This window comes from Cutaneotrichosporon oleaginosum, assembly GCF_008065305.1.
Source record: "Cutaneotrichosporon oleaginosum strain ATCC 20508 chromosome Unknown ATCC20508_contig05, whole genome shotgun sequence".
NCBI lineage: Eukaryota > Fungi > Basidiomycota > Tremellomycetes > Trichosporonales > Trichosporonaceae > Cutaneotrichosporon > Cutaneotrichosporon oleaginosum.
Window position 1 is genome coordinate 1,866,614 of NW_027072174.1, and position 27,751 is coordinate 1,894,364.

The 27,751-nt window shown below is 61.3% G+C and overlaps 15 protein-coding genes across 15 annotated transcripts; 7 read left to right on the forward strand and 8 right to left on the reverse strand.

The window, feature by feature from the left end:
* Positions 1-94: 94 nt before the first annotated feature.
* Positions 95-957, reverse strand: COLE_06267 (uncharacterized protein; the record flags this gene model as incomplete). The annotated part of the gene is made up of 5 exons (XM_018420362.1): positions 95-193; positions 270-445; positions 477-602; positions 633-717; positions 826-957. The coding sequence occupies 5 exons, from the start codon at positions 955-957 to the stop codon at positions 95-97; spliced, it is 618 nt and encodes a 205-aa protein (XP_018278908.1).
* Positions 958-2,119: 1,162 nt separating this feature from the next.
* On the forward strand, positions 2,120-3,533 carry COLE_06268 (uncharacterized protein; the record flags this gene model as incomplete). The annotated part of the gene is made up of 3 exons (XM_018426662.2): positions 2,120-2,342; positions 2,381-2,446; positions 2,479-3,533. The coding sequence occupies 3 exons, from the start codon at positions 2,120-2,122 to the stop codon at positions 3,531-3,533; spliced, it is 1,344 nt and encodes a 447-aa protein (XP_018278909.1).
* Positions 3,534-3,856: 323 nt separating this feature from the next.
* On the forward strand, positions 3,857-4,832 carry COLE_06269 (uncharacterized protein; the record flags this gene model as incomplete). The annotated part of the gene is made up of 2 exons (XM_018426663.2): positions 3,857-4,244; positions 4,384-4,832. The coding sequence occupies 2 exons, from the start codon at positions 3,857-3,859 to the stop codon at positions 4,830-4,832; spliced, it is 837 nt and encodes a 278-aa protein (XP_018278910.1).
* Positions 4,833-5,131: 299 nt separating this feature from the next.
* On the forward strand, positions 5,132-6,540 carry COLE_06270 (uncharacterized protein; the record flags this gene model as incomplete). The annotated part of the gene is made up of 5 exons (XM_018426003.2): positions 5,132-5,343; positions 5,395-5,540; positions 5,576-5,860; positions 5,930-6,252; positions 6,292-6,540. The coding sequence occupies 5 exons, from the start codon at positions 5,132-5,134 to the stop codon at positions 6,538-6,540; spliced, it is 1,215 nt and encodes a 404-aa protein (XP_018278911.1).
* A 1,100-nt stretch (positions 6,541-7,640) lies between these two features.
* COLE_06271 (uncharacterized protein) lies at positions 7,641-9,190 on the reverse strand (the record flags this gene model as incomplete). Its single annotated transcript, XM_018421363.2, has 5 exons — positions 7,641-8,456; positions 8,504-8,745; positions 8,781-8,859; positions 8,908-9,054; positions 9,095-9,190. 5 exons carry the CDS (start codon positions 9,188-9,190, stop codon positions 7,641-7,643), a joined length of 1,380 nt encoding a protein of 459 aa, XP_018278912.2.
* Positions 9,191-11,688: 2,498 nt separating this feature from the next.
* On the reverse strand, positions 11,689-12,720 carry COLE_06272 (uncharacterized protein; the record flags this gene model as incomplete). The annotated part of the gene is made up of 1 exon (XM_018427462.2): positions 11,689-12,720. One exon carries the CDS (start codon positions 12,718-12,720, stop codon positions 11,689-11,691), a length of 1,032 nt encoding a protein of 343 aa, XP_018278913.1.
* A 709-nt stretch (positions 12,721-13,429) lies between these two features.
* COLE_06273 (uncharacterized protein) lies at positions 13,430-14,095 on the forward strand (the record flags this gene model as incomplete). Its single annotated transcript, XM_018423140.2, has 1 exon — positions 13,430-14,095. One exon carries the CDS (start codon positions 13,430-13,432, stop codon positions 14,093-14,095), a length of 666 nt encoding a protein of 221 aa, XP_018278914.1.
* Positions 14,096-14,341: 246 nt separating this feature from the next.
* COLE_06274 (uncharacterized protein) lies at positions 14,342-15,915 on the forward strand (the record flags this gene model as incomplete). The annotated part of the gene is made up of 6 exons (XM_018427463.2): positions 14,342-14,745; positions 14,777-14,922; positions 14,954-15,313; positions 15,346-15,408; positions 15,440-15,804; positions 15,844-15,915. The coding sequence occupies 6 exons, from the start codon at positions 14,342-14,344 to the stop codon at positions 15,913-15,915; spliced, it is 1,410 nt and encodes a 469-aa protein (XP_018278915.1).
* Positions 15,916-16,467: 552 nt separating this feature from the next.
* On the reverse strand, positions 16,468-17,289 carry COLE_06275 (uncharacterized protein; the record flags this gene model as incomplete). Its single annotated transcript, XM_018426004.2, has 2 exons — positions 16,468-16,908; positions 16,942-17,289. 2 exons carry the CDS (start codon positions 17,287-17,289, stop codon positions 16,468-16,470), a joined length of 789 nt encoding a protein of 262 aa, XP_018278916.1.
* A 1,207-nt stretch (positions 17,290-18,496) lies between these two features.
* On the reverse strand, positions 18,497-19,948 carry COLE_06276 (uncharacterized protein; the record flags this gene model as incomplete). Its single annotated transcript, XM_018427465.2, has 1 exon — positions 18,497-19,948. One exon carries the CDS (start codon positions 19,946-19,948, stop codon positions 18,497-18,499), a length of 1,452 nt encoding a protein of 483 aa, XP_018278917.1.
* A 575-nt stretch (positions 19,949-20,523) lies between these two features.
* On the reverse strand, positions 20,524-22,572 carry COLE_06277 (uncharacterized protein; the record flags this gene model as incomplete). The annotated part of the gene is made up of 6 exons (XM_018427464.2): positions 20,524-20,637; positions 20,733-20,847; positions 20,883-21,291; positions 21,342-21,827; positions 21,888-22,476; positions 22,528-22,572. The coding sequence occupies 6 exons, from the start codon at positions 22,570-22,572 to the stop codon at positions 20,524-20,526; spliced, it is 1,758 nt and encodes a 585-aa protein (XP_018278918.1).
* Positions 22,573-22,823: 251 nt separating this feature from the next.
* Positions 22,824-23,973, forward strand: COLE_06278 (uncharacterized protein; the record flags this gene model as incomplete). Its single annotated transcript, XM_018423141.2, has 3 exons — positions 22,824-22,947; positions 23,016-23,093; positions 23,306-23,973. The coding sequence occupies 3 exons, from the start codon at positions 22,824-22,826 to the stop codon at positions 23,971-23,973; spliced, it is 870 nt and encodes a 289-aa protein (XP_018278919.1).
* A 307-nt stretch (positions 23,974-24,280) lies between these two features.
* COLE_06279 (uncharacterized protein) lies at positions 24,281-25,348 on the forward strand (the record flags this gene model as incomplete). Its single annotated transcript, XM_018423142.2, has 1 exon — positions 24,281-25,348. One exon carries the CDS (start codon positions 24,281-24,283, stop codon positions 25,346-25,348), a length of 1,068 nt encoding a protein of 355 aa, XP_018278920.1.
* Positions 25,349-25,570: 222 nt separating this feature from the next.
* COLE_06280 (uncharacterized protein) lies at positions 25,571-26,464 on the reverse strand (the record flags this gene model as incomplete). The annotated part of the gene is made up of 3 exons (XM_018425365.1): positions 25,571-25,631; positions 25,705-26,019; positions 26,124-26,464. The coding sequence occupies 3 exons, from the start codon at positions 26,462-26,464 to the stop codon at positions 25,571-25,573; spliced, it is 717 nt and encodes a 238-aa protein (XP_018278921.1).
* Positions 26,465-26,804: 340 nt separating this feature from the next.
* On the reverse strand, positions 26,805-27,476 carry COLE_06281 (uncharacterized protein; the record flags this gene model as incomplete). Its single annotated transcript, XM_018427466.2, has 1 exon — positions 26,805-27,476. One exon carries the CDS (start codon positions 27,474-27,476, stop codon positions 26,805-26,807), a length of 672 nt encoding a protein of 223 aa, XP_018278922.1.
* Positions 27,477-27,751: the final 275 nt, after the last annotated feature.

Genomic DNA, 27,751 nt, shown 5'->3' on the forward strand with positions numbered 1-27,751 from the left:
TCGCTTTTCACCAACAGTCCTTGTGCGCAAGGAAGCCTTGTAAAATCGCCAAGTCAATCCAAGACGTGTATGCATTACATCCAACAGCCACATCCTACTTGTCCTCCTTCTCCTCGTTCATCGCTTCGTCGAAGCAGATGCACACAGCCGCCATGAGCGAGACGTCGACGCCGGGCGCGACCGTGACGTAGTACTGGCATCAGCTCCCCTACCCTCCAATGACATGGCCTTATTCAAAGCAAAGCCGCCGCCCTCCCCACTCAACTCACCGTCTGCTTGTCCGCGACCATGTCCGTCGCAGTCACGAGCTTGCGGCTGATGTGCGCGAGCGGCGTGCCGTCCTTGAGCTCGATGTTGGCGCTGACACCATACATGTCGCCATTGAGGACGATGGTGAGCTCGCGGTCGGACTTGTCCACAGCCGTCGCACTAAGCTTGGAGCCGGCTGGTGTCAGGTGTGCGGCGCAGAGACTCACGGGACCACTTCTTCGTCACGCGCAGCACCTCGCGGCCGTGGTCGTCCTCCGCGACCGTCGTCTTGCGGATAGCGAGCATCTTGTCCGCCATGTTGTACAGGAGCTTTCCGTCGGGCGACTCAATTTCTGGGTCAGCGCGCACGAGAAGGGTCTCACTCTTCCGGTCGTGCAGGCTCATGTACTTGCCCTTGCACTTGAGGATGGTCTTGCGGGTGTTGGCGTCCGTGATGCCAAAGTCGTCCTGGCGTCAGCGTGTGCTGGGATCATCTGCCTTCCAGCTGCACTCGACGCGGCATTCCCGGCAGAGACTTTCCCTCCTCTTGACTACATAATGATTGTTCGCACTCACCCCCGACAAGCTCCACGCGCTCTCCTTGAGACACAGCGTCGTAGGGACCTGCGCCACGAACTCGTCGTACACCGCGACGGGCGGCGAAACATGCCCGAGCTCCCTGGAGCCCGAGGCGTGGAACATGGTCATGAGGCCCATTGTATATGATGAGAGAGTGGGTGAAGCGACGAGTGTCTCCCATGGCCACGCCACGAGATATGCGCGTCACCACCCAGGCCACCAAGGCACTTGGCGACAGCCGATCGGCGGATCGAGAGACGCGGCACGCGCCCTGAAACGATCGACGACCCTGACGTCTGCCCAGCCACGTGTAATTATTTGATCCCCCTCCCGACTTGTGGTCGACGTGAGGGAAGCAGCGAGCGGCGAAGGTCAGCAGTTGCACATCTCCGAGATCCGAGAATCAGAGGACCGATGAACGGCGCTCGATGCTGACAAGGGCGGAGGGGCGGCTTGTGGAAGATGGCCTCGTTCGGTCTCGGTCTGCAGTGAGTCAAGGTCAGTAATTCCGTGCTTTGGGGGCCGCAGTCAAAGTCTGAACTGGCGACACGTCCACGCTCGCTACGCCAAGCAACATGGTTGTGAGCTCCATGTCAGCAGCGTCTCTTTCGAATGCGCACACCTGGCACGCGTCTTCCGCTCAACGACGCGTCGCGCTCCCCTCCACGCCCTTCCCTCCTACGCGCTTGCACCGCGCGACGCGCACAGCACCGCCTGAGCGTCTGCCCTGCCCAGACATGCACGCGTCTCGCTCGCGGCGACTCACTGGCCTCTGCCAAGATGTTCTCCTGCACCCTCCTCTCCATGCCACCCACTTGCACTCGAGGAATGCCACTGCAGCGACACTCACTATGAGCGATCGAGGCGTGAGGCGATGAAATGCCGCTACCAACAGCCGTACAGATCTCGGCAGTCGGCCAGGCCTGGCACCGACCTCAACTTGGACGCGTCGCCAAGGTAAAGAATGAATAAGTCGATGAATGCGCGCTGTGCGTCAGCTTGAGACTGATGATGAGTGATGACTGATGAATTGATGAATGAAAGCAGTGCGCCGTCGATCCTCTCTCCCTGTCATGGCCGGCCCAAGCGCCCCGCTCGCCTCTTCGGTTGCGCAGTACAGTCACCACGGACCTTCCCTCGGCACCGCCTTGCCACATCGTCACATCCACAATCCGCTCCTTCTTGTCCTCTTTATCATCTCTGTCTCTGTATCTCTCTCCTCGGTCTCTCTCCTCCCCTCTCCCCATCTTCCTACCCCTCCATCTCCCCCAAGCCCACCCCCATCCCCAACATGGGATTCACTGACCTCTCCTCGGCGATGCACAGAGTCGGCCTCGACAAGAAGGAGCCCAAGAAGGACGGCGACCGCGGCCTTGGCTCCAAGCTTATGGAGGCCGGCATGAAGTATGCATCCGGCAAGCCGGGCCAGCAGGGCCAGAGCCACGGCCAGAGCCACAACCAAGGTTATACTTCTGGTGGCTCAGCGGACGCGTACTACAACCCCAATGCACAGGGTGGGTTAGCGCTGAGCAGTGGGGGGAGCTGATCGCAGGGTCGCATGGTTCCTACGGCGGTGGGGGCGGTGGTGGCTCGTATGCCGGCGGCGGCGGGCAGCAGAGTGGGTGAAAGCACGGGCCGAGCTGATGCTAGATTATGGTGGCGGCGCGTACGGCCAGCAGCAGGGACAGTATGGCGGACAGCAGCAGTATGGCGGCCCTCAGCAGCAGCAGTATGGTGGCCAACCCCAGCACGGCGGACAGCAGCAGTACGGCGGTCCCCAGCAGCAGTACGGCGGGCCCCAGCAGTACGGCGGCTCCCAGCAGGGTGGCGGGCAGTACGGCCAAGGTGGCCAGTACGGCGCTCCGCAGCAGCACGGCCAGTACGGTGGCGGCGGCGGAAGCGGTGGCTACAACGCCCAATCGGGCCAGTACTCGAGCCAACAGGGCGGCCACCAGACCCAGGCCCAGGCGGGCGGTCTTGGTGCCGTGGGAGGGCTGATCGGCAGCGCTCTCGGCTCGAAGCCCTCCAAGCCTGGACAGCAGCAGGGCGCTCATTCCTCGGGCGGTCTTGCTTCTGGTCTCGGCGCACTTGCTTCTTTTGCCGGCGGATCTAAGCCGCACGGACAGCACCAGCACCAGCAGCAGCAGCACCAACAGTCCCAGCAGCACTCGTCGGGCGGCGGCCTTGGCGGTCTGGCAGCCATGGCGGGGCCCGCTCTCGCCGCATACGCCGGCAAGCCCTCGAAGCCGTCGGGCGGACACGGCCATAGCAGTGGCGGTGGTCTTCTCTCCATGGCCGCGGGCATGGCGGGTGGGTCTCACGGTTCGCACGGCTCGGGCCACAGCAAGCCCAGCGGCCTGATGGGGCTGGCTGGCGGCAGCAGCAGCAGCGGGCACAGCAGCAGCGGCGGCAAGCTCGGAGCTCTGGCCGGCCTTGCTGGCGCCGTGGGTGGTGGAAAGCACAGCAGCGGGGGTGGCGGTAAGCTCGGTGCGCTCGCTGGGCTGGCAGGTGCTGCGGGCGCCATGAGCGGCAAGCGTGACGTTGGCGAGAAGCAGCATGACCAGCACGGCCAGCACGACCACCACGCCCAGTCGTATGGCGCACAGGACCACGGCTACGGTCAGCAGCAGTACCAGACCCAGCCGGGCGGGCACGGAGACGGTGCGGCCGCGAGCTACTACTCGCAGGCGTCGAGCCGTCCTTGATAGCGTGCGACGAGTGGCCGAGCGCGCAGGGGCAGAGGAAGCATACATGGCTGGGTTCTTGAGGATCTGTAGATATTAGAGAGATACATACGCAATACACGAGTACGTGAAAGGTGAAGGGCTTGCACAGCTGGCTAGCACGACTCGTCGTCGCGGGTGAGTCCAGTCTCGGCGATCGACGATGCGGAGAACGAGAGAGAGGCCAGGAACGGCTCCGGATACGTCAGGACCCTTCGCCGATGCATTGTTCTCCGTCGCCTCGTCGCCGACGCGTACAAGGGTCGGCTGGCGCGAGGTGCAGGCGCAGCGCAGCATGCGGCAGCATGCATAGCGACGCGTCAATGGCCGATGTGGAGGAGAGGGCACGCACCGCCTCGTCGCTTCCCTGCGCCCGAGCGGATCTGGCTAGTCCACGCCACCCACTCGCTCTCACTCCACAGTCCTCGTCCTCGTCTCTTCCACACTCTCTATCTCTCTCCACCCTCTGCGATTCACACTCTCGCCCAATGTCCAACTACGGCGCCCCAGGCTCGTACCAGCACCCCGGGTTCGGCAACCACCCCGCCCCGACCGGCGAGGCTGCGAGCTACTACAACCCCCAGACGGAGCAGCACCAGCAGCACCAGCCGCAGCAGCAGCAGTATGGCGGCGAGTATGGACAGTACCCGCAGGGCCAGCAGTACCCGCAACAGGGCCAGCAGAGCCAGCAGCGTGAGTGCAGAGAGTGCAGTGGGGTGGAGCGTGAGAGAGGTGTGAGGTGTGAGCTTAAGAGTGCGGAAAGGAGGAAGGAAGGCGGAGAGAATGGGATTGGGGACGAGGGCGGAGACACCAGAGAAGCAGCTAACAGCAGACTACGCTCCCCCCGCGCAGCACACCCCCCAGCATGCGCCCCAGGACGCCGCTAGGATGGGTCTCGGCGGCCTCGGAGTTGGCGCCATCGCCGGCGCCGCTATGGGCGCTCTCTCGGGCCACGGTAGCGGCCACTGCACTGGCCACGGGTCGAGCCACGGATCTGGCCACGCCTCGGGCGGCGCGCTTGGCGGCCTCGGCGGTCTCGCGAGCTCGGTGATGGGCGGCGGGCATGCGCAGAAGAAGGACGACAAGCATGACAAGCACGACAAGCACGACAAGAAGTCGGAGGACAAGCACAAGAAGAAGGAGGACAAGGACAAGAAGAAAAAGGAGAAGAAGAAGAAGCACGGCTCCTCGGGCTCGGGCTCGGACTCGGACTCGAGCGGCAAGAAGAAGCACTCGAAGAGCAAGAAACACTCGTCGGGCTCGGGCTCGGACTCGGACTAGTTCAGGCGTGCGTGCCAGCTGGGGTGGTAGGGTATGAATGTTAAGCCAACGCACGGTTCACTGTAGATAATAGATTCAGCGCGGCCATGCACGTTTGTCGCCAGCATCGATGTCAAGCTCGGAGGTATGATAGTCGCTGTCGATACGTGACCGGCGGCCATGTCCACGGTGCCGGCGGCGCGGTCGTACGGTAACGGGCATACCCGACGCGCACATGCACTAGACCTTGGCTCTCCCCATCTCTTCTGTGCTCTTAACCCCATTCTCACTCCCCGTTCTCTCACTCTCCACTGATCGCCATGTCGTTTTACACCCTCCCGCACGCGCCGACCATCCCCGTAGTCGAGTTCCACCCGCATGTCCCGGACGCCGCGATCGCCGACCTCCGGCACCGCCTGGCGTACGCTGCGCCGCGCGCCCGCACGTGGGACAACACGAACGGGCCCGCCCACCTCGGCACGAGCCATGACTGGGTCTCGGACATGATTGAGAAGTGGCGCGCGTTCGACTGGTGAGTGCCGAGGCTGGCGGGCTGTAACAAGTTACAAGTCACTGACGCCAGGCGCGCGGTCGAGGCCGAGATATCGTCGTTTCCCTCGTACCACGCCACGGTGCAGTACAAGGGCCACGCGTACAAGATCCACTTCTTGGCGCTGTTCAGCGCCAAGCGCGACGCCACGCCCATCGTCTTCTCGCACGGCTGGCCGGGTGCGCGCCGCCGACGTCGTTGACGCTGACGCCAGGCTCCGTCCTCGAGTTCGTGCCCATGCTCAACCACATCAAGCAGCAGTACTCGCCCGCGACGTTGCCGAACCACATCATCGTCCCCTCGCTCGTGGGGTACGGCTTCAGCTCGCCGCCGGCCACCGACCTCGCGTTCGGGAGCTACGACAACGCCGCCATCCTCGACTCCATGATGGCAGGGCTTGGGTTTGGGCGCCAGGCCGGCAAGGGCGGATACTACGCACAGGGCGGCGACATCGGGAGCTTTGTTACGCGCCAGCTCACAAAGTTCGACAGCTGCATTGGTACGTGCGAGTGCCCGGGCCGCAGCCGGCTACTCTATCCGTTGACAGCACGGTCCCTGCTGACACCAGGCATCCACCTTAACTTCTTGCCGATGGGCGTGCCGAAGGGCGCATCGCTCGCCGAGCTCGACGAGACGGACTCGCACGCGATGGCCCGCGGCCTCAAGTGGCGGCAGTGGGGCGAGGGCTACCGCATCGAGCACTCGACCAAGCCCGCGACGATCGGCGCGATCCTCGACTCGTCCCCCGTCGCCGTGCTCTGCTGGATCGGCGAGAAGCTCGAGGGCATCCGCATCACCGACCGCGCCCAGAAGCTCCACTTCATCCTCTCAGACCTCAGCTTGTACTGGTACACGAACACAGCGGCCACCTGTATCTGGGAATACCGTTCCGTGAGTGCTTTGTCGCGCTTTGTCGCGGTCTGACGCTAGGCGTGGGGCATGGAGGGCCACAACAACGAGGACTACCCCGCCCGCATCGACAAGCCGGTCGGATACTCCCAGTTCATGTACGAGATCATGCCGACCCCGATCCCGTTTATGCGGCGCGTCGCGAATGTCGTGCACGCCAAGCGACACCTCGAGGGCGGGCACTTTGCCGCGCTCGACGAGCCCGTCGCGCTTTGGGAGGACGTGCAGGACTTCGTCAAGGCTGCGAGCGGGGCGGAGCCCAAGCTCTGAGGGGACGAGGATTGGAGAGTACACTGCGTGAACAAGGATGGGATTTCTGGTCAGAAGTACAAAGTACGAGTGATGCAGTTGGTCTAGGCAAGGCAGTTTTCGGGTGTGGCACCAGCGTTTGACTCCTCGGGTGTGGCACCAGCGTTTGACTCCCAGTGTCAACTGTGCCATGAACGCTCAGTTGACTGGCAAGTTCCGAGGGCAAGCTGGTCACAGCATACACCCCTTCACTTGTGCTTCAACATTTCTGGACCAAGCGACGGCTTTGACTGCTGCGACTACTGGCCACCAGCATCCTTACCGCATGACATTCACATCTACTACGGCTCTTAAATGCTTTTCGGGCGTTCATCATGCTAGCTCATCCTCCCACAGCACAAGCGTACACACAACGTCGCAATGTGGGCAGGGGCGGTGCTTCACCGCCGAAGCAGTGGAACACCGACCCCGCCCTCATCGCCGATCGGTGGACAATTCGATCTCGCGCCCTATGGCGACCTATTGGCAGAGAATCATATGGGTAGCGGGTGAACTGATCTATCTCGACGATGGCAGCTGTGAGAGAACGATGCACGCAACAGTGCCAGCCCCTGCGGTCATACAGGCGCCACAGATTTTGGGTGACGGCGTCAGGGGTTAGAGCGTAGCCGCAAGGTGGTAGAGCAGCATGCTTGGCGCGGCTATCGTGGTGTTCAATGAGAGTCAGCTCATTTTTGCCACTCACTTGCGTCCGGGTGCCCGCACGAATGTGGGAAGTGCGGCCATATATATGGGTAGAGGCGCGGGCTGCAGCAGGTGATGATAGTGCCACGGCGTTCAGTCGTGCGACCGCCGCGAAGCTCGTTGGAGCAATGGGCCCACTGATGGGCCCACTTCTCAACTTCCTCCTCCCGATCGCTGGGAGGGGTCACCTTAACGACCCGAATCGACGGTGCTTCTCAACCTCTGCATGCTGATTGTCACACCCCTCTACCGCTACTGATTGTACAACCTCCCCCTCCCTCAGCCCCGTATCAGCCAGTGCACAACATCCCTCATCCGGCTGGCAGCCTCCAGCCAGGACTATTACCCTCGCCCACACACGTCTCAGTGTCCAAGCACTACTGGAAGCGGAAGTCCGGGTCGTCCTCGAGGATCTTCTCGCCACGGTCGGCCTTGCGGTTCTGGGCCATGAACCAGAGCCAGAGGCAGAACGAGCCGACGGCAGCGAACGCGCAAAGGCCGATGGTGAGGAAGATGCCGGTGGTGTAGTGGGGGATCTCGGCCTGGCGGAAGGACACGGACGCGAGGATACCGCCGATGCCGCCCCATGCGACGACGGTCGCGCTCATGACGGCACGCTTCGACTGCGAGCGGATGCAGGTCTGCGACCACGAGGTGATGAGGGGGATCGAGGCCTGGCAGCCGCCGGTGGCCAGGAAGACACCGACGTAGCGCGCCGCGGTCTGATCCTTGGAGAGCTGAGAGAACATAGCGACACCGACGACGGTGATGATCGCGTTGAGCGCGACCATGTGCATGCGCATGTTGTACTTGTCGGCAATCTTGGCCATGATGATGCACGGGATGGGCGAGTAGAAGCTCGGAGGCGCGGTGAGGATCTGGCTCATCTTGTTGTCGAAGCCCATGCCGGCGAGAATCTGCGGGAGGAAGTAGGCGAGGGCGTAGATGCAGAGAGCTGCCGAGCAGAAGAAGAGGCCGAAGAGCCAGATGCGGAAGTCGGTGAGGTGGCGGAGAACCTTGGTGACAGTAAGGTGGTCGTAGACGGCGTCGTTGCGGTCACGCTGGATGCGGGTGAGGACCATCTCGCGCTCGTCGTCGGTGAGGAACGTTGCCTTGTCCGGGAAGTCGACGATGAGGAGGATGGCGCAAATGCCGATAAAGATCGTGATGAGGCCGTAGAGGATGAAAATCCACTGAGCAGATTAGTATCCGTCGTCGTCGTCGCCGTTAGAAAACTCACCTGCCATCCGTGGAGACCTGACTTGCGGTGGAGCCCGTCGCCGATGCCCCAGGCCAAGATGCCGGAGAAGGCGTTCAGGAACATGGCACCAATGAAGAAGTAGGACATGCGCGTTGCCATGAGCCGGCGTGGGTACCAGCACGAGATGAGGTAGGCGGCGCCGGGGAAAAGAGTGGCCTCGAAGACACCGAGAAGACCGCGAAGGGCGGCGAGCTGCTGCCAGGTCTTGACGAAGCCCATGCCTGACGTCAGCATATCACAACTGTGGAGAACTCACAAAGCATCATCACTCCCCAAAGAAGGGTCGCGCCGCCCAGCCAGATCTTGGCGCCGAACACACGGAGACCGGCCTGCGACTGGGGGCGTTAGCGGGGTGAAACACAGGCTAAATTGCCCAGACTTACCGGCACTTCGAGAATGATGTATGGAATAAAGAATGCGAGGGTGGCGATCGAGTAGCGATCACCGATTTGGAGCTGCAGATCCTTGACCATCTGGTTGTTGTTGGCAGCACGCGCAAGGGAGAGGTTGGCACGGTCCATCGCCGAGACCTGGGGTTAGCTGCGGTTGCGGGTGGAAAAGGTCACGCACGAGGTACATCATCGTGAGGATGGGGATGAGGCGGAAGTCGATCTTGCGAACGGTGCGCTTGATCATGGCGGGGTCGTAACCGGCGTCGATGTCCATAACGCCGTTGTCTGCGCGGGCCTCGATGTGCTCGCCATCTTGGCCTGCGTACTTCTCCTTGGTGTGCTCGAGGTGGCGAACCTCCTCCTTGGAGTTCTGAGAGTTGGAGGACATGGCGGGAGGCGGGGGGATGAGGTGAGATGCGACTCTCAGCGCCGGCTTATGAAGGGAGGCGACAGAGGGGGAAAGGTTCGGATCGACGGCCCATTACGCGCGTGCGATGCAACCTGCGACACATGTCTCTCGACGTGACGGTCAGTACGGTGATCCGGAGTAGAGTACCGGTCGCAAGCACTCAGACTGCATGTCCTCCGCTGTTGCATGTGACTCTGGTCACAAATCGATTACTGCCCGGGGCCCGCGGGCCCCATCCCTGATACCCTCGACCCCACAGCGGCATTTCCCGCCGCGACCCTCCAACGCACTCGCTACGCTCCCTGCAGCCTCCAGACCTCCACGCCTCCAGGCGTCCATCTCTCACATCCCGTCTGACATCGTTCAAGTGGCGTGCCGTTTTCATTCGAATCTTACCTGAGAGAGCGCGACTTCAGCCTCTGCCCTCCCGCCTAGATCTCTTGTCCATGAACCTGAATTAAGATCGAGGAGCGGATCCGGGCGACATATCACCTGACCCATGCGGAATGCCGAAGTCCGCACATTGGACCGGTCAATTGTGGCGTGAGGGTGGCCTGGGCGCCGCGGAGGTCGTTGGCCAACCAACGCTCAACCGCAGGAGGTGGGTCCAGCTCAGGTGATCAGGTGATCATCGCACGCCTCAGCATTCCGTCCCGTGGGCTGTAAGCCTCACTCGCGCTTCAGATTTCATCTGACCGGTTACGCGTCTCGAGTTTGTAGTTTTCCTTTACCTCACCTCTCCGTGCGGACGTCTTATTTGCCGCATCCCATTCTTTTTTTCTGAGACACGGCGACTCTTCGCAGGTCTATCGCTTCCGCAGTTTGCAAGGTATCGTCAGGTGAATTGCGCACGGTCGATGCATGTTGTCGCGGTGATCATAGTAGGTATCGACTGAATGTCTTAGCCATTGTGCACTGGGCGTCAGTCAGGGGAGGGTGCCGTCGAGGCCGATGTGAGCGGCGATGGAAGAAGAGCGAGGAGTAGCGCAAGCCGTGGTTGGTGGAAATCGGAGTTGCCAAATGCCGAGATAACCGCCAGACGCATGTTGACCGAGAACCAGGCACAACACTTTGCTCGGTGTCAGGGTCACATTCGCATCCGCGTTCTGTTAGCTTGCGAGGATGCGTCGCTGCTCTTGGCGGGCGGGGTGGAGGCTGGTGGGGGGAGGGGAGGGTCGGACGGGGCTTGCCGCCGCGGGACAAGGAGTACGCGGTCTGGACTTGGCGGGGATTTGATTACCGGTCCTCAGACTTTGTGCAAGGCTCATCGACGCCAAGACACCGTTTGCGATTGCCGAGAGCGCCACTACCAGCTTACAAGGAGCGGCGGGTGGCATCCGTGCTTTTCCCATCATGCAGTTCTGGCGTTCTGCACGATGTGGCCTCACCGACAAGGCGTCCGTGCGGCGCGTGACGGCGTTGTCAATGCGCAGCACAGCGCCTCGAACTCACACGCGCTCTCCATGGCTTCGGCCTCCACAGCCTGACCGCTCTCCGTCCCTGACCCGGGGCAGGCTGTAACCGCAGCAGAGAATAGCACCAAATTGTGGCTCAGCGCACCGAGGACAGCGTGGGCATGACGTACGGAATGGCAGATAGCCTACGAGTGTTCTTTCGGATCGAGACACGCGCCATTGTTAGGCGAAGGGCGAGATAGCGGCGCGCGATAGGACAGCTTGCCGAGCGGAATGGCAACAGCATGTTCCGCAACCGGCAAACCACGTCGCCCATGCCGAGCGCGGCATTGGCTGGGCGGTAGTGACGAGATCTTCGTTCCAATATGGATTGTGTGGGGCGGCCGTTTGATTGCCGGACTCCTCGTGTTCATGAGTGAGTTTGTCGAGTTGTTACACGTATCTCGCAGCAGCTGGGTACACAATACCCGAAAACGATCTGGTACGATGCCGCTTTGGCCTGCCGCTGCCGGTATCCATCTGAGCCGAGCGGTATGCATGCCTGTGCTGAAGAAGCGCCACCCGGAAACCGGGGAACACACGGTTGGCATCTGAGGAAGCTTGCGGTGCACAGTGGAACTTGATCCTCTCTCGCAATGATATCCAATATCCCCTATCTGTAGAGACAAACAGTCACACACGCACAACAGTCATTCGCGGTATTACTCACGCCCGCGCCGTGCTCGGCAGATGTCTCTAGCGGGCCGCTCCCTCATTTCTCTCTGGTAAAGATGATGGTCGCGGCGAGGTCAACACTTCGGGCTACATGTAAGCAGACTTGAATAGATGCTCCTCAGTGGAACGAAGCCGCCATGACTGAGCCCGCCGACAGACTGCCGCAGTATATCGTCACTGAAATATCGTCACTGCGCCGCTTGTGTAAGTAGCCAACTTACTCAATACTCACGGTCATCGAGGAGGGTCCGTCATCCTGGACAAAAGACTACCTCGCATAGGTGGTGCCGGAGTTGACTGAACAGCACCGCCTTTCGATTCAGGCCCAGACGATATGGATTGCGTAGAGGTCTCGCGGGCCTGGTCTGTCCCGGAGCGCAGACCGAACTTGGATGTCCTGTTCCCTTGACGGTCTCGCCGGAGTTGCAACAACCCCGCCTCGAACCACTTGCGCGTATCAACCTCTCCCTCCGTCCACCGAGCCATCTCAGCCCACAGCAGGGCGGGGACATGAGCGTCGTTGGCAGCGTATTGGATCATGGCAGGAGTGAAGTCTTCAGCCGCCCAGTTCGCAAGCGTCAGCCTTTTGGCCTTGCGCAAGTTCTGCTTGTATACCACTGCGACAGCCCCGCGGATACCAAGCTGCCCGTGGAAACCAAATTTGGCAAAACGCTTGTCGAGGTCGCACACGTTCTCCAACTGCGCTCCTAGTTTGGAAGGCAGCTCTCGGACATCGTTCACTAGGCCAAACCCAACCTTGAGGATGGACGGATTCGTCATGACGTCACGCGCGAGCGCGAGCGCTCCCGGGACGTGGTGAATCATGAGGAGCCATGCGTCCGTCACCGTTGCTAGCTGCACGAGGTGAGGGCCTCCGTGGTCCCGCTGGCCCTTGATGAAGAGGGGCCTGCTTTCCGTGTCGAAGCCGAGAACCTCAGCGGAGAGAAGGGCAGAGCGCGCCTCGGCGAGAGCTTCAAGCGAGCGCGGAATGTGGATGTGCTTCATTAGGATTGGGCGGAAGGGCGGAAGAGCCTCGCGCTCGCTCTTGGAGGGGGCCCGGGTCCGGATTCCGTTTTGTTGAGAAGGGCTGCCATCGGCGTCAGTTGCTGCGACCTCTCCCGGACCTGCGCCCTCCTTGAACCGCCTCCTAGCCTCGTATGCAGCGCGCGTTGCCTCGCTGGGCGCCTTAGGTGCTTTGGCTTCGGTGATGGGCAGGACACGCGCCTTGCGATGCCGCCTGTGCGACGGACCGCGCGCCGGAGTCATGGCATGTACGGTGCTCAGTCGACGTCTTGTTAGCTCCGCTGCCTGTCTCCGCAGTCAGCCTCCTCTTTTGGGCCTATAAACCTTGCGATGGCTCACCAGGTGTCCAAGAGACTGCAGGAGACGACTGGTTGTGGTCTGTGAGGGACTGGGCGACGGTGAGATCAGATCGACCTCCACTTTCGTGTTGGGTGGCAATTCATAGTCTCGGAAGCAAATGAAGCAAATGAGGCCGTTTAAACATCGAGGATCAGAAAAGGTAGCGCATGTGGCAGCGTGGCTGATGGCACTGACTGATACTACTCTTCAACACGAGAGAGAGAGGTCAGTTTCTCAACCGGACAGGCAGGCAGCATACCACCAGTCACCGCGAAAGAAAGGTATGGTCTCCGCTGTTTCCGACGCTCATTACAAGCTTCCGCTGATAGCACCTCGTTTAAGCATACGCAAGGCCGGCGCTCCCTCTCAGTTTCAAGTCTCTCGCAAGCTCGCGAGTTGTCTTGTGCTAGTCAAGCAGAAGATGTGAATGTGGAGCGATAGCCGAGCTAAGCGAGATCTGTTTCAGCGGATTCGTAAGTATGATGAGTCGATTTGTGACATCTGACTCATCGATCTGCACCACATGCTACGACGTGTTTTCGCTCAAATCTCATCTACCTCATCTTTAACCTGATCCCCGTCCTAGCCACGCTCCCACCGCCTCCAACAATACATGTCCGCCATCATCCTCCCGTCGGAACCGCCAAGCGGCGCGTCGACCCCGCCATCGATCACGATCCGGCCTCGGCGACCCGAGGACTTCCCGGCCCTCTGTGACCTCTTGGAACGGCAGCAGCCGTCTTCGCTGTACCCCATCCGCTGGCCCCTGCCCATGCCCGTGCCCCAGTTCATCCAGCGGCCGGGCGAGGCAGCTGCCTTCGTCGCGGAGTGCGCCGGCCAGATCCTCGGACACGTGGCTGTGCGCTACGGCCTCGGCGGTCCGGCGGACGAGGAGGAACTGACGACACGCTGGGCGGAGGCGCACGGCTGCGAGGAGAAGGACGTGCGAGTTATCGCTGTGCTTTTCACCGACCCCGCGTGGGCTGGGAAAGGCGTTGGCTCCGGGCTGTTTGCTGTCGCGACGAAGGCGGCGCGAGCTGGCGGCGGGAGGCCGTGTCTCGACGTCGTCTCCACTAACACTGGCCCGCTTCAGTTCTACAAGCGGCGCGGGTGGAAGATCGTAGGCGATTGGCAAGCGCCGTGGGTCCCAGGAATGCGCATAGACGTCCATCTCATGATTTTGCCAATGGAGGCGGCCAACGGATCGGTGGCGGGAACGGACTCTCCAGCTCTCGTCCCCACGGGAGCTCAGCAACCAGGTACACGTCAACGAGCTTGAAGGCATATAGTCCTTCACCCGAATGCATAATGAGCCCGACTTGCTCGTTTCAACGGTTTCAACGCTTTCCGCGACTGGATTGAAAGATTGGGGTGGAGTGATTTGTCGACTCCATGACGTCAGCAGGCTGCAGGCGTTTTATGCCCACCTCTTCCGGCAGGCGGGCCGGCTCGACCGACTCGCGATCTTTTCGGGCTGCTCGTCTATCGCGGCCGACACGCTCACTCTCCACATCTTTCCTCGAAAATGAGCGCCGACATCGCCCTCGAAAGGCTCGGCCTATCCGATCTTCCGTCCCTTAGCGAGTCGCCCTACGCCTCAGCGCCGGGCCCCTCGATACCCCAGACGCCGGTCGAGGAGAGCGGGCGGTCGACACCCAAGGCCGCACGGGACGAGATCGAGCCGCCGTCCTCGCCCGTAACGGACCGCGAGGTGACGCCGCTGGCACAGGCCGACAGCGGACGCGAGGCTTGGCTCTTCCTCATCGCCGGGACGGTGATTGAGACGACGGTGTGGGGCCTCCTGAACGCTGTGGGCGTGCTCGAGCACTACTGGGCCGAGGAGCTGTTTCCGGGGCAACACGACACGGTCACGGTCGCGAGTGCGCTCATGAACGGGTTGTCCTATCTCGGCGTCGGGTTCTTCGGGCCGTGAGTGCGCTGCCGGCGGTGCTGACGGGAGACTGCTCACAAGCTTCCCACAATGGAGCAAGGGCGTGCAGATCCTTGGGCTGGTCGTCTCCACGGCAGGGCTGATAGGCGCGGCATTTGCCAACAGCCCCACGCAGCTTATTGGGACAATTGGTGTCCTCTTTCCGTTCTCAGCGGGTGAGCATCACATCTGCCCAGCTGACGGCAGCTCTCTACCTCCCGTGCGCGACCCTAGTCTACGAGTGGTTCTACGAGAAGCGGGGCCTCGCGACCGGCATCATGTTCGCGGGGACGGGGGTCGGCGGCACTGTCTTCCCCTTCGTGCTCGACGGCCTCCTTAAGCGCTTTGGGTACAAGGCGACGATGATCGCGTTCGGCGTGGGCTATGCGGCGCTCAATGCCGTCTCACTCATTTTCATCCGACGCCGCGTGCCGCTGGGCGGCGCGGTCATCCGACGCCGCCCCAAGGTCGAGTGGCGCCTGCTCGCGACATGGACGTTCGCGTGCGGCTTCCTCGTTATCTTCCTCTCCAGCCTGGGTAACTTTAACCCCACCCTGTGGATCCCCAGTAAGCTACACGACCGGCACCGCTCACCCCAGCCTTTGCGGACAAGGTCGGCGCGGACAAGCCTGGTGGCGTCGCCCTCGTGGCCATCATGAACGGTGTGTGTCCCGGTGAACTACCTGACCCCAGCCGCGTCGGTCCCCGGCAACCTTGTCTTGGGCTGGGTGTCTGACCGCCTCCCGACCAAGGTCATGATCATGATCGTGTGTTTCGGCGGTGCGATTGGCGTCCTTCTTCCTTGGGGTTTCGGGACAACGTCCGGCCCACTCGTCGTCTTCGCCCTCATTTGGGGTCTTACGGCGCTCAGCATGCCAGGCATCTGGAGCCGCATTATCACTCCCATCTGCCGGGACGATCCTACGCTCCCCGGGCTCGTGTTCAGCATTTTCGCCAGCTTGCGTGGCGTGGGGAACGTCACCGCGGGACCCATTAGCAGCAAGCTCCTCAAGGTGGATGCGTTCAAGGGAGCGGCGGGGGCGTATGGTACGAACTTTGTGCGTTCAGCTTGAGGAAGCGACGGGTGCTAATTGCAGGGCGCGGTGTTGGTGTACACCGCGGTGACGACGTTTGCAGGCGGCATTTTCGGAGCGTTGTTCCCCGCTTGAGCGGAGCGGCTACAATTGGCAGCCTGGGGGCATTTCAAGATAGGAGACGAGGGTATGGTATGTCCTGCGGCACCTCGTGCTTGCAGCCGGTCAGAATGGAGCTTTCTTCTGAGCAGATGTATTTCTACTGAGCGCGTTGGCTTTCCCAATACGCCATAGCGATTTAGGGGCCGGTATCACCCGGGAAGACTGCCTTTTCGCGTGCTGTCGTCGTCTGTGAAGGCCGCCGCTCCCTGCTATTCAGGTGTCAATACACTTACCGTGCCCCTAGTTCCATGTATCAGGCCCGCTGGCAGGCCTCCGCGAAGGAGACAGGAGAGGAATGTATCTGACACCGCCACACGCGTCTATCTAAGCGCCAATCTATCTCGGCGACGGCCGCGGCGCACATTCTGATGTGCCTGAGCGCCCGCCGATCACTTTAGACTTAGGCTAAACACGGCCAACAGGAAAAACATAGATGTTCCGTTTTTTTTTTGTGCGGAAATGCTCAACTTTGATACAAGGTGTCATCCTCTAGATCTAGGCTCTATCTGGTCTATCTGTGCAGCATCACGCATCGACGCCGACGCCGCCGGCCCCCGCAAAGGCCGTGCCGTCGTTGTCCCCGTCCTCGGGGTCGGGGTCGTACTGGAACGCGGGGTTCTTGCTCTCGTAGTTGACGTATGCACGGAAAGGCGTCGCGAGACCCCCGGCATGTCCTGGGCGGAAGTTGGCCATGCGCGCGCCGAGGGTCTGCGCAACACACTCGCGCACCACCCAGCCCGAGCACGCGATGAACTTGGTGTCGGGGCCCGCGAGCGCGCGCGCCGTCTCGGCCGTCTTGGAGAAACACTCGTCGTTGACGTATGGCGGGTCGACGAGGACCACGGCGGCCTGCACGTCGGGCAGGTGGGCGAGGGGGCGCGCGTAGTCGTACGCACGGAACTCGGGGAAGACGGCGAAGCGCGTGTCGTATTCCAGCAGGAGGAGGGGGTTGGGAACAGCCATTTTCTGCCGTCAGCAACGGATAGAGGAGAGGCTCACCTTGAGCATGAGGAAGACGCTGGGGCTCGAGATGAGCACGATCGTGCCGCCGTTCGCTTGGGCGACGCACTCGCGCGCCAGGCGGCGCGCTGTCTCCTCGTCGTTCCAGAACTGGCTCATGCCCCACTGCTCGGGGAACGCCTCCATCGACCAGGGCTTGTCGCCCTTGGCTTCCGCCGCTGCGAGCTCATCGGCGGCGGCGTACGCCGCCGCCATCTCTTCGAGCGCCTGCGACTCAACCATGAACTGCGAAAGCGCCGCAAGCGCAGCGGCGCTCAGTCCCACTTCGGGGGAGCTTGAGAGCGCCGGCTCAGGCGCCAGAGCGGGGCGGGGTACGGTGGCGAGCATTGCGGACGAGGACGACTGTGCGGGGGGCAGGCGATACTGGGTGGTAGGCGGGGGCGGGGGCCGACGGACGCATCAAAGTGTTGGCGAGGTTGGGAGTCAGACGACGTGAGAGGTGGGTTAATATGCTCGCGCGCGGCTCGGCGACGGCGCGCCGGCGTCAGGAATAATTTTCGCCCTGGGATATAGAGAGGGGACGGACCTGCGGGACGGAGATGAGAGGGACCGCGTCACTCTAGGAGGGAGACTCGTCGTGGACGGGCTGGCAGAAGCGCTCTCGGCGTCGTGGGGCCAGTGTCAACAACAGACCCTATTTCAGGGTCCGTTGCTGAGTTTGCCGATGCTTGGCATCAGATGGGGGGTGAGAGCAGAACACCCTCGGCGATGTCAACACCGCATGCTGTTTCGCTTGGAACGGGAAAGGGAGGCGCTCACTCAAGTTGAAACGAAGTGGTTGATAGATAAAGCTTGCACGAAGGAGCTATGGTCAAGGGGGGCGATGGCAAAATATTGGCCGAGATAGTGAGCGGTTGGTCGAATTGGTGGAGTTCCGCTTAAACTCCGACCAGCCACCCAGCATCCGCGCTCGGTTGTTCTATCCAAAGTATCGTGGCAGCAAGGATGAACTCCGTTGATGAGGCGACACACAGATGGAGTGGGAGTGCTTAAAGTAATCCGAAGTATGGCCTGATCGAAACAGACCGCAACAGAGCGTAGAGAGGTCCTGCTGGAAGCTGGCAGTTGTTAGTGGAAGAGGAGCATATCAATCTTAGTAGCACGCGGTCTTCAAGTATGGGATGAGGTGCCCCGGCCCGGGGCAGAGCTGTGGCGCGGTGTGCAGAGCCGTGTGCCATCTTCGTCATGCAGCGGCACCTACAAAACTGTGGGGTCTAACAGGAACAATTGGGGTCGTGCTTCTGGTCCGTTCGTCGAGAGGCGGCAGGGAACTGACTGGCGAGACAACACTCATGGATAATATCGATTCATTGTGCAGATGGCCTGGGGCAATTGCTTTGTTAGCTGCTCGGGTAATAGCGTTGCTTTCAATAAGAGCAGTAAAGAGTCAATGTCAGTCTCTGGACGGACGTGTGTCCTGGAGGGACGGCTGAGTTACTGTATGTACCTTGCGGGTGTCACATTGTCACACAAGTCTGTAGAGGCTGCACTCCACTCCCCCGTACTCCTTACCAATCCCGCTTGTCTACAACTGCTAGTAAGTCCTCCAGTATCCTCCGGCGACCTCTATTGGGCAGTAACTCGGAACCTCGTGTCGAAGGCGGAATTTCTCGGGGCCGATTATCGACCTGTACTTGTCGAGCCTTCGGAATAAGAGGTGGCGCGAGATACTCTCGCGAGAAGGTCGAAAAGAGTCGGCGAACCTTGAGAAATCAAAGCGGACCATCCCGATGAAACACTCCTTCGTGTTCCTGGCTGAAACATGAGGGATGATGGTCTCAGCAAACTTGTCAAAGTTGACCAAGGTGATTAAGGCGGGCTCTCCGTTGATGAGAGGGTTTCGATGTATATATCGGCGAATGAGTGTTGCCAAGTTGACGAGCAACGGGTCCTGATAAGCCGAACTCGGGCCGGGTGTGCATGGATCTTGGCGAGGGTTGACCACGCACCGCTCGGTGGTCGAGCATAGCAGACACTGACGAGTATGCTTCTCGAACTGGAGTCCGTGTTTGGCACAACACCAAGGCCCGGGGAAGGCGATAGTCACGTTGACTGGACGGGAAGGGCGCCCGCCATCCCTATGATACTCAACTCCCCAGCCCAAGTTGAGGACGACATGTTCCGACACGTTAACGAAGTTGGGATCCCAGAGACTAGAACACAGGACTCGTATCCATGCAACCCATTCGCGCGTCGGTGGCAAGGGGCTCGTTAGTGGCCATGGGGATGCCCTGCGGAGTGTCACGATCCCGGTGAAGTCGCGGATCATGTCGACATCAGTGAGGGTGGCAAGCTCGGTCGGGTAAGCAGTGCCGCGGCGCATTCGGGATGAAACAAAGCGTTCACACAAATCGATGATCTTCGCAGCGTCGGTGACCGGGGCGGCTCGCCAGGTGTTCTTCGTGGGGTCCAAGGGAGACCTCTCCAACGGCCAGCTTGGGTGGACCTTTCTTGTGGCTGGATCGAAGACAAGCACGATGTGGCGAACGAGAAAGGGCTCGAGGTACTTCCTTAGAAAGCGGCACGCATTGCGGAGGGAAACGAGATGCTGCAGCTCGAGGTCAGAGATGATACGATCGAAGAGATGAGGGAAGGCGGACGGGTCGAACGAGAACTTGCGCGGAGCCATCGTGGAGTTGTCCGTGTTGAACAGCGTGGACGAGGAGTCGAATGGCGAGTCTTGCTCAATAGCTCGCCGTGTGTGGTCGAGCTCATGCGAAAGAAGGCCCTCCATGGCCTGGACGACAGCCACAGTGTCTTGAGACAGACTTGCGCCGATGGGCAGAACAAGAGCCGACGAAGAGGGGCGCGATTGAGAAGAGGTCAAAGCTAAGCGGTTGGATCTATTTGGCGAAGGAAAGACAACGGCAGGGCGAGCGGTGGGGTCGGGGGTAGTAGTGGAAACGCGATCGCACACGGTACCGCTGAGTGAAGCGACAGCGTCGGGGTCGTCTGAATCCGCAGCACGGGCATCGGCGGCCTGCATGACGGCGTTCTGCTATTAGCGGGGGCAACGGCGCTGTACTAACCGATCGTGGAGATTGGAATAGGAAAGGCCTAGAGGACTAGGAGGGTTTGGTGACTACCGTGCGCCGGTGGCTCGTTGACTGACGGGACAGTGAAGGGGGCTGTGATGGAAGAGAGATGTAAGACGACGGGGCCACAGAGCACTGAGCGAGCGAGAGGAGCGGTGACAATAGGATGCGCTTGACAGGAGAAAGGAGGAGAGAAAGAGAGGACTGGGAGGAATGAAGTGGATGGGGAGGAGTGAAGATGAATGAAGAGGGAGGAAGAACCAAAGACGAGTGCAGGGTTGTAGATACTCAACAAGGTAGGACAACTGCGCAGCGCTCCTTATACCCTCCACCTTGGTCCACACAACCACCCGCTCTGTAGCCCCACGCCATGAGGCACGGGTGGGGACGAGGCATTGGGGCGGCTTGATGGTATCATTTCACGGAGCGCATCATTAGGCGGCGCCGCGTCGAGGGCTTGTCGCTTGACGGACGAGTCGCTAACATCCTGAGGCGAGAAGGCGTCGCAAAGGAGGAGGGCACCACCCTACTTCGGACTCGGGGGCAAGCTTTGGTGCACGGCCCAGTTGAGCTCAAACGAATCAAAGTCGAAGAGAAACGTGTCGAGAAGCTCCTCACCGCCGGTGGCCGACGCGTCTTTCTGCCATCAGCGAAGTTCTAGTTCATCCGCCTCGAGAACAGGGCTTGCCTGTAGCATTCGAAGGCGTCCGAATGCACAACCCGCGCGACACTCACGGGAGGATCAAGGAAGGCACGCACGGCCATGACGAATGATGAGATGTTCCAATGCTTCCCCAGAATCTCGATAACCCTTACCGCCCGACGCAGGTCACTCTTGAGCCGCTGTATCCTGCCGTCAGTACTACGGTGGAGAGGAGAGCTCACGTAACCGAATCCCGCTCCTCGCGCTTGGCGGCGTACACAAGGATGAGCGCGGCAAAGAATACCATGTCGACGTAGCCGGGCCACATGAGGCTCTCCGTCCTGCCTGCTAGTCCACAGCAATCGGCGGCTTTACGTCGCGGCCCATCGAACTCGCGGGAGAGCGTGCGCAGAATCACACGCGCGCTCGCAACACACGTCTCTAGCGCGTAGGTGTGTTGGAGAGCCGTCGGGGCAAGGGAGAGAGCTGGGCGCGACAGCGCAATAACCTGCTGCCTGTACAGGCAGATGAAGAGGGTTTTGTACGGCGAGCGGGCGTCGTCAGCATCGGGAGTGGCCTCTCCGTCATCGTCGAAACCGATGTCGTTCCACCAGCGCTCAAGCTCCGTGCGGAGTTGGAGCGTCTCTTGAGCTAAGGTCAGCTGGAAACAGAACCAAGCGAATAGGGGGAGGCAGACGTACCTTGTATCGAGCGGTAGCGCAGACTCTTGTTGAACGCTTCCATGGCTTGGCCCATGAGCCTTGAGATACCAACCAGTGAGAACGCTGGGAGAAGACGTTGCCTCTGCGGCTCTGGTGGTTGATGACTCAGTCCAGATGGTGTATTAGCGGCTTCGATTTGCGGCGAGGTTGATCTTCCCGGACCATGAGGCGATGCGGTGACTCGTCGCCGTTTCCGCCTGTCGTCTGGGGAGTCCTTGTCGTCTCGTGCTGGGTGATCCTCAGGGCTCGGTGGACAGAGTGGATGCCGCTCGCTTCCTCCTGGAACGCATGTGTCGACGTCCGTGTCGTGTAACATAATAGGCACTCCGAACTCGGCCGTGAGCAGTCGATCGAGGGTGTACAGGGACCAGAATACGCGTTTGCGCATCTCGCGCTCGGTCGCAGACGCGAAGGTTCCGGGATAGCGGTCAGGGCAGCGGTGAAGACCGGCCTCGAAGGCGAGCTCTGCGTGTTAGAAGGCAGTAGATTTGGAGTGGGGCCATGACAAGTAAGAGAGGAGCTCACTAGTGACGGTCCCGCTGAGGTGCATGGCTGGGCGAAGGCGACGGGTTAGGTACATGAACAGCATAAGTGCGACGAGAGCCTGTATTGCGAGGAGGTCGCTGATGCTGCCGCCCTGACATGCACCAAGCACAAGGTGTGCGAGCATTGTGGCCTGACTTGTCGAGCTAAGGCGAGGAAAACCAGCGCGTGTCACAGCCCCATCTGTGTCGCCGATCGCGACGATGCTCTTGAAGACAGCAGTCAAAGCCAAGCTCTCGGCATGGGAGCGGGAAAAGACGGGACTTTCAGAGCCTTCCATAGCAGACAATACGCCGCTCTCGAACGCCGAGAGAATATATGCGCCGTCGAGGAAGGGGAAGAGCGGGTGCCATGCCTCGAAGTAGTTCTCGAGGGCCGCTCGCAATCCGGTGGCGAGGAGATCGGACGCGCGCAGGCTAAAGTGCTGGTAGATGTCGGTCTCGTCGGGTTCATCGGCTGCGCGGGATGTGAAGGCTGTCTCGATGGCGGGCGCGCCTGCGTCCGCCTGTGCTCGCACAGTATCAGCAAGGTAGACGCCAGAAGCGGAGCCAGCGAAGCGGGGGTAGCCGTTCTGCGGTTAGAATGGGCACATGAGCTACGTGCAATTGCCTCAGGAGCTCACCGGAGAGACGTAGAAGCGGCCTCGTTCGAATGACTGGGTGTCCATGAGGGTGCGGAGTGGGAGTGTGCGGAGGATGGATGACGGTGCAAAGGGAGGAAGAGGCTTTCAGCCGGAGGTAGGGTGGTCCGAAGCGGAGTGACTTGATTCCGCCTTGCCATACGCCTCCGCTCCGCCCTCCACCTCCCCGCACTCAGCCCACTTCCTCATCCTACTCCTCCTCACCGTCTGCACCCCTCCGCCCTCTTAAACCTCACATCGCTCACATCGCTGCCGCCATGAGCCCAATATCCCGCAGAATGACGGTCGCCCAGCATATCAGGTACAAGGCTGAGCGCATTGCCGCCTTCATCACCGCGCAGCGCAAGGCGCTCAAGGAGGATAGGCCGCTGCTGGTGTCCATGCAAGGGCCACAAGGATGTGGTGGGTCGACCGGCTTGTGGGAAGCGCGGAAGGGGGGAGGGATACAAGCGCGCGAGAGCTGACAGCAGGCAAGAGCACGCTCGCGGCCGAGCTTGTTAACGTCTTGGGTGACCAGGGTATCAAGTGCGCCGTCGCATCGATGGATGGTGAGTCAGGCGGGTGGGGGATAGGGTTTGGCGTGAACCATCGACTGTGTTCTTGAACTACCTCACGAATGGGAGATGGCCAAAAGAGAGGTTGTTGCCTTTTCATGGTTGACTCCATGCGTGGGCCATGTCCGGTCCCACCCATGATCGCCCAGAATCTGTCTGTTGCTGTTATCCAGCCCTGCTGCCCACATAACCTACACTGACACCAGACTTCTACCTCACCCACGCAGGCCTCAAAGCCGTTGCCGCCGCCCACCCCAACAATGCAATGCTGCAGGGCCGAGGTCCGCCGGGTACGCACGACCTCCCGCTCCTTGCCGACGTCCTCCGCTCCCTACGCGCACGTCCCCCATCGCGGTGCAACCCGCTCTTCCTCCCTACATTCGACAAGTCTCTGCACGGCGGCGAAGGAGACCGGGGCCCACTTGTTCCCCTGAAAGACAAGCTCGACGTGTTTGTGCTTGAAGGCTGGTCGCTAGGCTACGGCCCGCTTCCAGAAGCGGAGGCGCGTAAGCGCTGGTCGCGCGGCGCGACGGCGAGCACTCACGACTTCGAGGCTATCCAGACGCTGAACAAGAACCTCGCTGAGGTTGAGGTGCGCATAGGCGGCTTCTTTGATGCGCATGTGTGCGTCACCCCGCTCGACTTTGCGTTTGTGTACGAGTGGCGCACGGAGCAGGAACATCGGATGAAGGAGAAGAACGGGGGCCGGGGGATGAGCGACGAGCAGGTGCGCAAGTTCGTCGACCGGTATATGCCGACGTACGAGGTGTTTGGGGACGTGAGACCGCAGCGCGAGACGCTCACGGTGACGTTCAACAAGGAGAGGGAGATTGTTGACCCGAAGAGTGGGGAGGAGGGGCATAGCCGGCTTTAGCCGGATGTAGTTTGACACAACAGCATGCATGATGAGTATAACGACATTAAGAGAGCAGCCTCTACGCTGAACTGAGCCGTCCGAGTCGTTTCCGACTCGACAGCAATTCAACATACTGTACTCTCGAGGTGCAGAGAGACAAGAAGAGGCGATGCTCACAAGGCGATACCGGTCACGTTCGGATCCGGCGCGGAATGAGACGCGTCACGCTTCATCCACTCGATCACTCGATCCATCTCGCCTCCAACTGAAATACTCGACTATCCATCTTTCTTCCACTCTCTCCCTCCCATCACCTCCTCCCATCATGTCAAGAACAGCTAACAAAGCATTCTCCTCCCAGAACGAGGCGTTCATCAAGCAGGGCTGGTACCCCTCCCCGACCACCGGGCGCGCCGTCGACCTCACCAGCCTCGTCGCCGCCGCCAAGCACGCCGTGACCTCATATGACGTCTCCGCCACCGATCGCCTGCTGTCCGCGGCCACTTCCGCGCCCTCCCCCAGCCTCCCCACGACGCTGAGCGTGACAGCCGAGTCCTCCTCCGCCGCCGCCGCGCGGCTACACGCGCTCGGCGCGCCGCGCATCGCCGTCCTCAACTTCGCCAGCGCACGCAACCCGGGCGGCGGGTACATAAACGGCGCGACAGCCCAGGAGGAGGACGTGTGCCGCTCCTCCGCGCTCTACACGACGCTGCTACAAGCCCCCGACTTCTACGCTCCACACCAGAAGAGCGACGGCCGCTACTCGCACCGCATGGTCTACTCGCCCGCCGTGCCCGTGTTCCGCGACGCGGCCGGCGCCCTCCTCCCCGCGCCATACACAGTAGACTTTATCACCGCTGCTGCGCCAAACGCCGGCGCCCTCGCGAAGAACCACCCGCACCTCCTGCCCCAAGTGTCGCAGATTCTGCGCGAGCGCGCCGCCCGCATCCTCGCCCTCTGTGCGCACCATGGCGCGCGCACGCTCGTGCTCGGCGCATGGGGATGTGGCGTGTTCCGAAATGAGCCCGCTGAGGTCGCGCGCGTGTTCCACGACCTCCTCATGCCCGGAGGCGCATTCCATGGGCGCTTCGACGCGGCCGTGTTCGCGATCTACGACCGGTCGAAGGGGCAGGATGTCATGCGCCATTTCCTGAAGGAGTTTACTGGCACCGCGCCTCCTCCGCCCACCAACGGACGCCGACGGAGCAGCAGCCCTTCAAAACCTGACACTCCTTCTCAGACTACTGGCGGAGGTGAAGGACCCTCACGGAGAGTTGTGCCCGGCTCGGGCGACAGAGAGGCCAGCAAGCCGAAGCAAGACAAGCCCGCCGCACCCGCCGACGGCCAGGCCAAGATTACATCGTTCTTTCAGGCGAAGCCAAGAGACGGGTAATGAGGCAGTAAGCTATCCACCCCGCTCCACCGACACGGACACGGACATCGCACGACGACAAGGTAACGACACGACATTGGGCTCTTGATCACTGCATCTTCCGTCCTGCACATCTCTTCTTCACATGACGCCTGTATAAGTAGCTCAGCTTGCATCAGTCATGCGTATAGCCTGCATTAATCCCGCCATTCCCATTTCGGTTCTTCCTTCGTCCCATATCTCCTACGCGGCATCGTACGCCTCACGCATAGCGCCCGGGTGTGGGCCGTGGTGCTTCGTATCCCTGCCGTCAGACTGCCCAACCGGCACCGGTATATGGCCACCACTGACATGTCTGGGGGCTTGGCTTGGCTCACTTGGGCGGATGCATGGCGCGGTCGAGCGACGCACTTAGGCGGCGGCCGAGCTGGCCCACAAACGTGCCCTCGGTCACGCCCGAGTTGGAGTCGCGCCGCTTGGGTGTGCCGTCGGGGTTGACGATGTCCGAGGTGTTCCCCTGCTGGCTGTGCTCGCCGAGCCCCTCGTTATCCTTGTGCGTGCGCAGATGCTCGTGTCGTGGCTGCTCGTGGTGCACCATCCCCGGGTCGGGGTGGGCGGGGTTCGCGCGCGCCCCACCACTCAAGCGGCGGTGCTCGCCCGACCGCCGCTCCTGGCTCTTGCGCCGCTCGTCGCTGCGGTCAGCTGACAGCATGACAGATGAGCAGCGAGACAGGGTAATAGATCGGCATCGGTTGCATCTCAGATCTATGCCCTATCCTACTAGATCCCCACTCACTTCCGGCCGCCTATCATCTCCTGCATGCGCGCAAAGCTGCTGCGGCGCCCGTGCTGCTGGGCGTTGAGGAGCTCGTCGGCGGTCGCCTCGCGCACATTCACCTTCGGGGGCGGGCCTTTGTGCGCTTCGTTGTAGAACGTGAGCTTGTCGTGCATGACGGCGAAGCTTGAGCGGCGGCCCGTGGGGCTCGAGGGCGCCGGCGCGGTCGTCGGCGCCGCGGGCTTGTCGGCGCGCGGCGACTCGCTGCCCAGCAGCTTCTCCTTCATCGCGGCGAGCGAGCCGCGGCGCGGCTGTGCGACGGGCGTGGTCATTTGGTCGGCGGTCGTTTCGTGGATCGGCATGGTGGTGTTGAGAAGAGGAGGGGCACGCTGCGAGTGCATGGTATATGTATCTCGAGCCGCCACTGACAAGGTCTGGAACCCGGCTCTTGCCCCACTTGCGAGGTCACGAGTCACGATCACTAACGGCCTCGCTGACGAGAACCTATGGCATGCGCCTGCGCAGCGATACCAGCCACGGGACGTGAGAACAGCTGACAGCTAAATTAGGTGCATACAACAGGAAATGACGCAGCTCCCCCGCCTTTCTCGCTTGCTCGATTCTCGACTGTCCGCCTCTCCGCCGTCCCCCACTGGCCCACCTCGATTGTTCATTGTCCTCGGGTCGTCTAGCGTGCTGGCATCAGCATGTGACCTCGCCAGTGCCTGGGATGCCGCCGGGCTTCTCTTCCTGCCTAGCCACATTCCAACACATTCCATGTCTAAACACGGCCGCATGACGTTGTGCAATCGAGGTCGATCCGATACGAGCATGCGACTGACTTACTATGCTCATACGATGCCTTATGCACGCGGCGAGCTGAATGCGCGCTCCCAGGCAACGTTGCCCCACAGCGCGCCGGTGCTGCCGCGCGGGCTCGATATGCGCTCGGGGGTGATGTAGCCGGGGGCGACGAGGGTGGGCGTCGGGGACGCGCTGGGCGCGGGCGCAGCGGGCGGGGGGGTGGGCGAGGGCGCGGCGCCTGTGAACGCGGCGGGGACGAGAGCGGCCCTGACCTTGGGAGCTACACCGAGCTCGAGGCCGAGGGTGTTGAGCGACGCGGCAGAGAGCGAAGGGAGGTCGGTAGACGAGGTTGAAGCGCTCGACGGCGTCGACGTACCAGACGACGTGGTAGACATGGCTAGTGGGGATGAGACGAGGGGGAGGGTGAAAGGGGAGTTCAAGAGGCGACGACCTCAGTGGCGAGCGAGACGGATGGACAGGATCGTGACGTCCAGCCTCTTGATATAACGCTCTCGACTCGGAGGGCTGGTTACCGCCGCTGCTACAGATCCGGCGCAATCCACGGAGCATGCAGATCTACTCTAGTAAGCGACTCGTCGTCGACTGCTGCGAACACAGCATGACTCGAATGTTTGTGAGCGCAACACGATAAGAATGGTGGTGGCGTTTATTCAGGCACCAGTGGCGATAAGACATGGAGCGAGCGAGGGCTGACGGCTGCGAGGCTGCGAGATATAGAGGCAGTGCGAAAGCGTCTTTTGGCGGCGGCATTATCAATGGTCTGCTGGCTGCTCGCTGCTGGCTGCGATATTTTAGCTACTAGTTGGTGCCGTACCTCTTCTCGA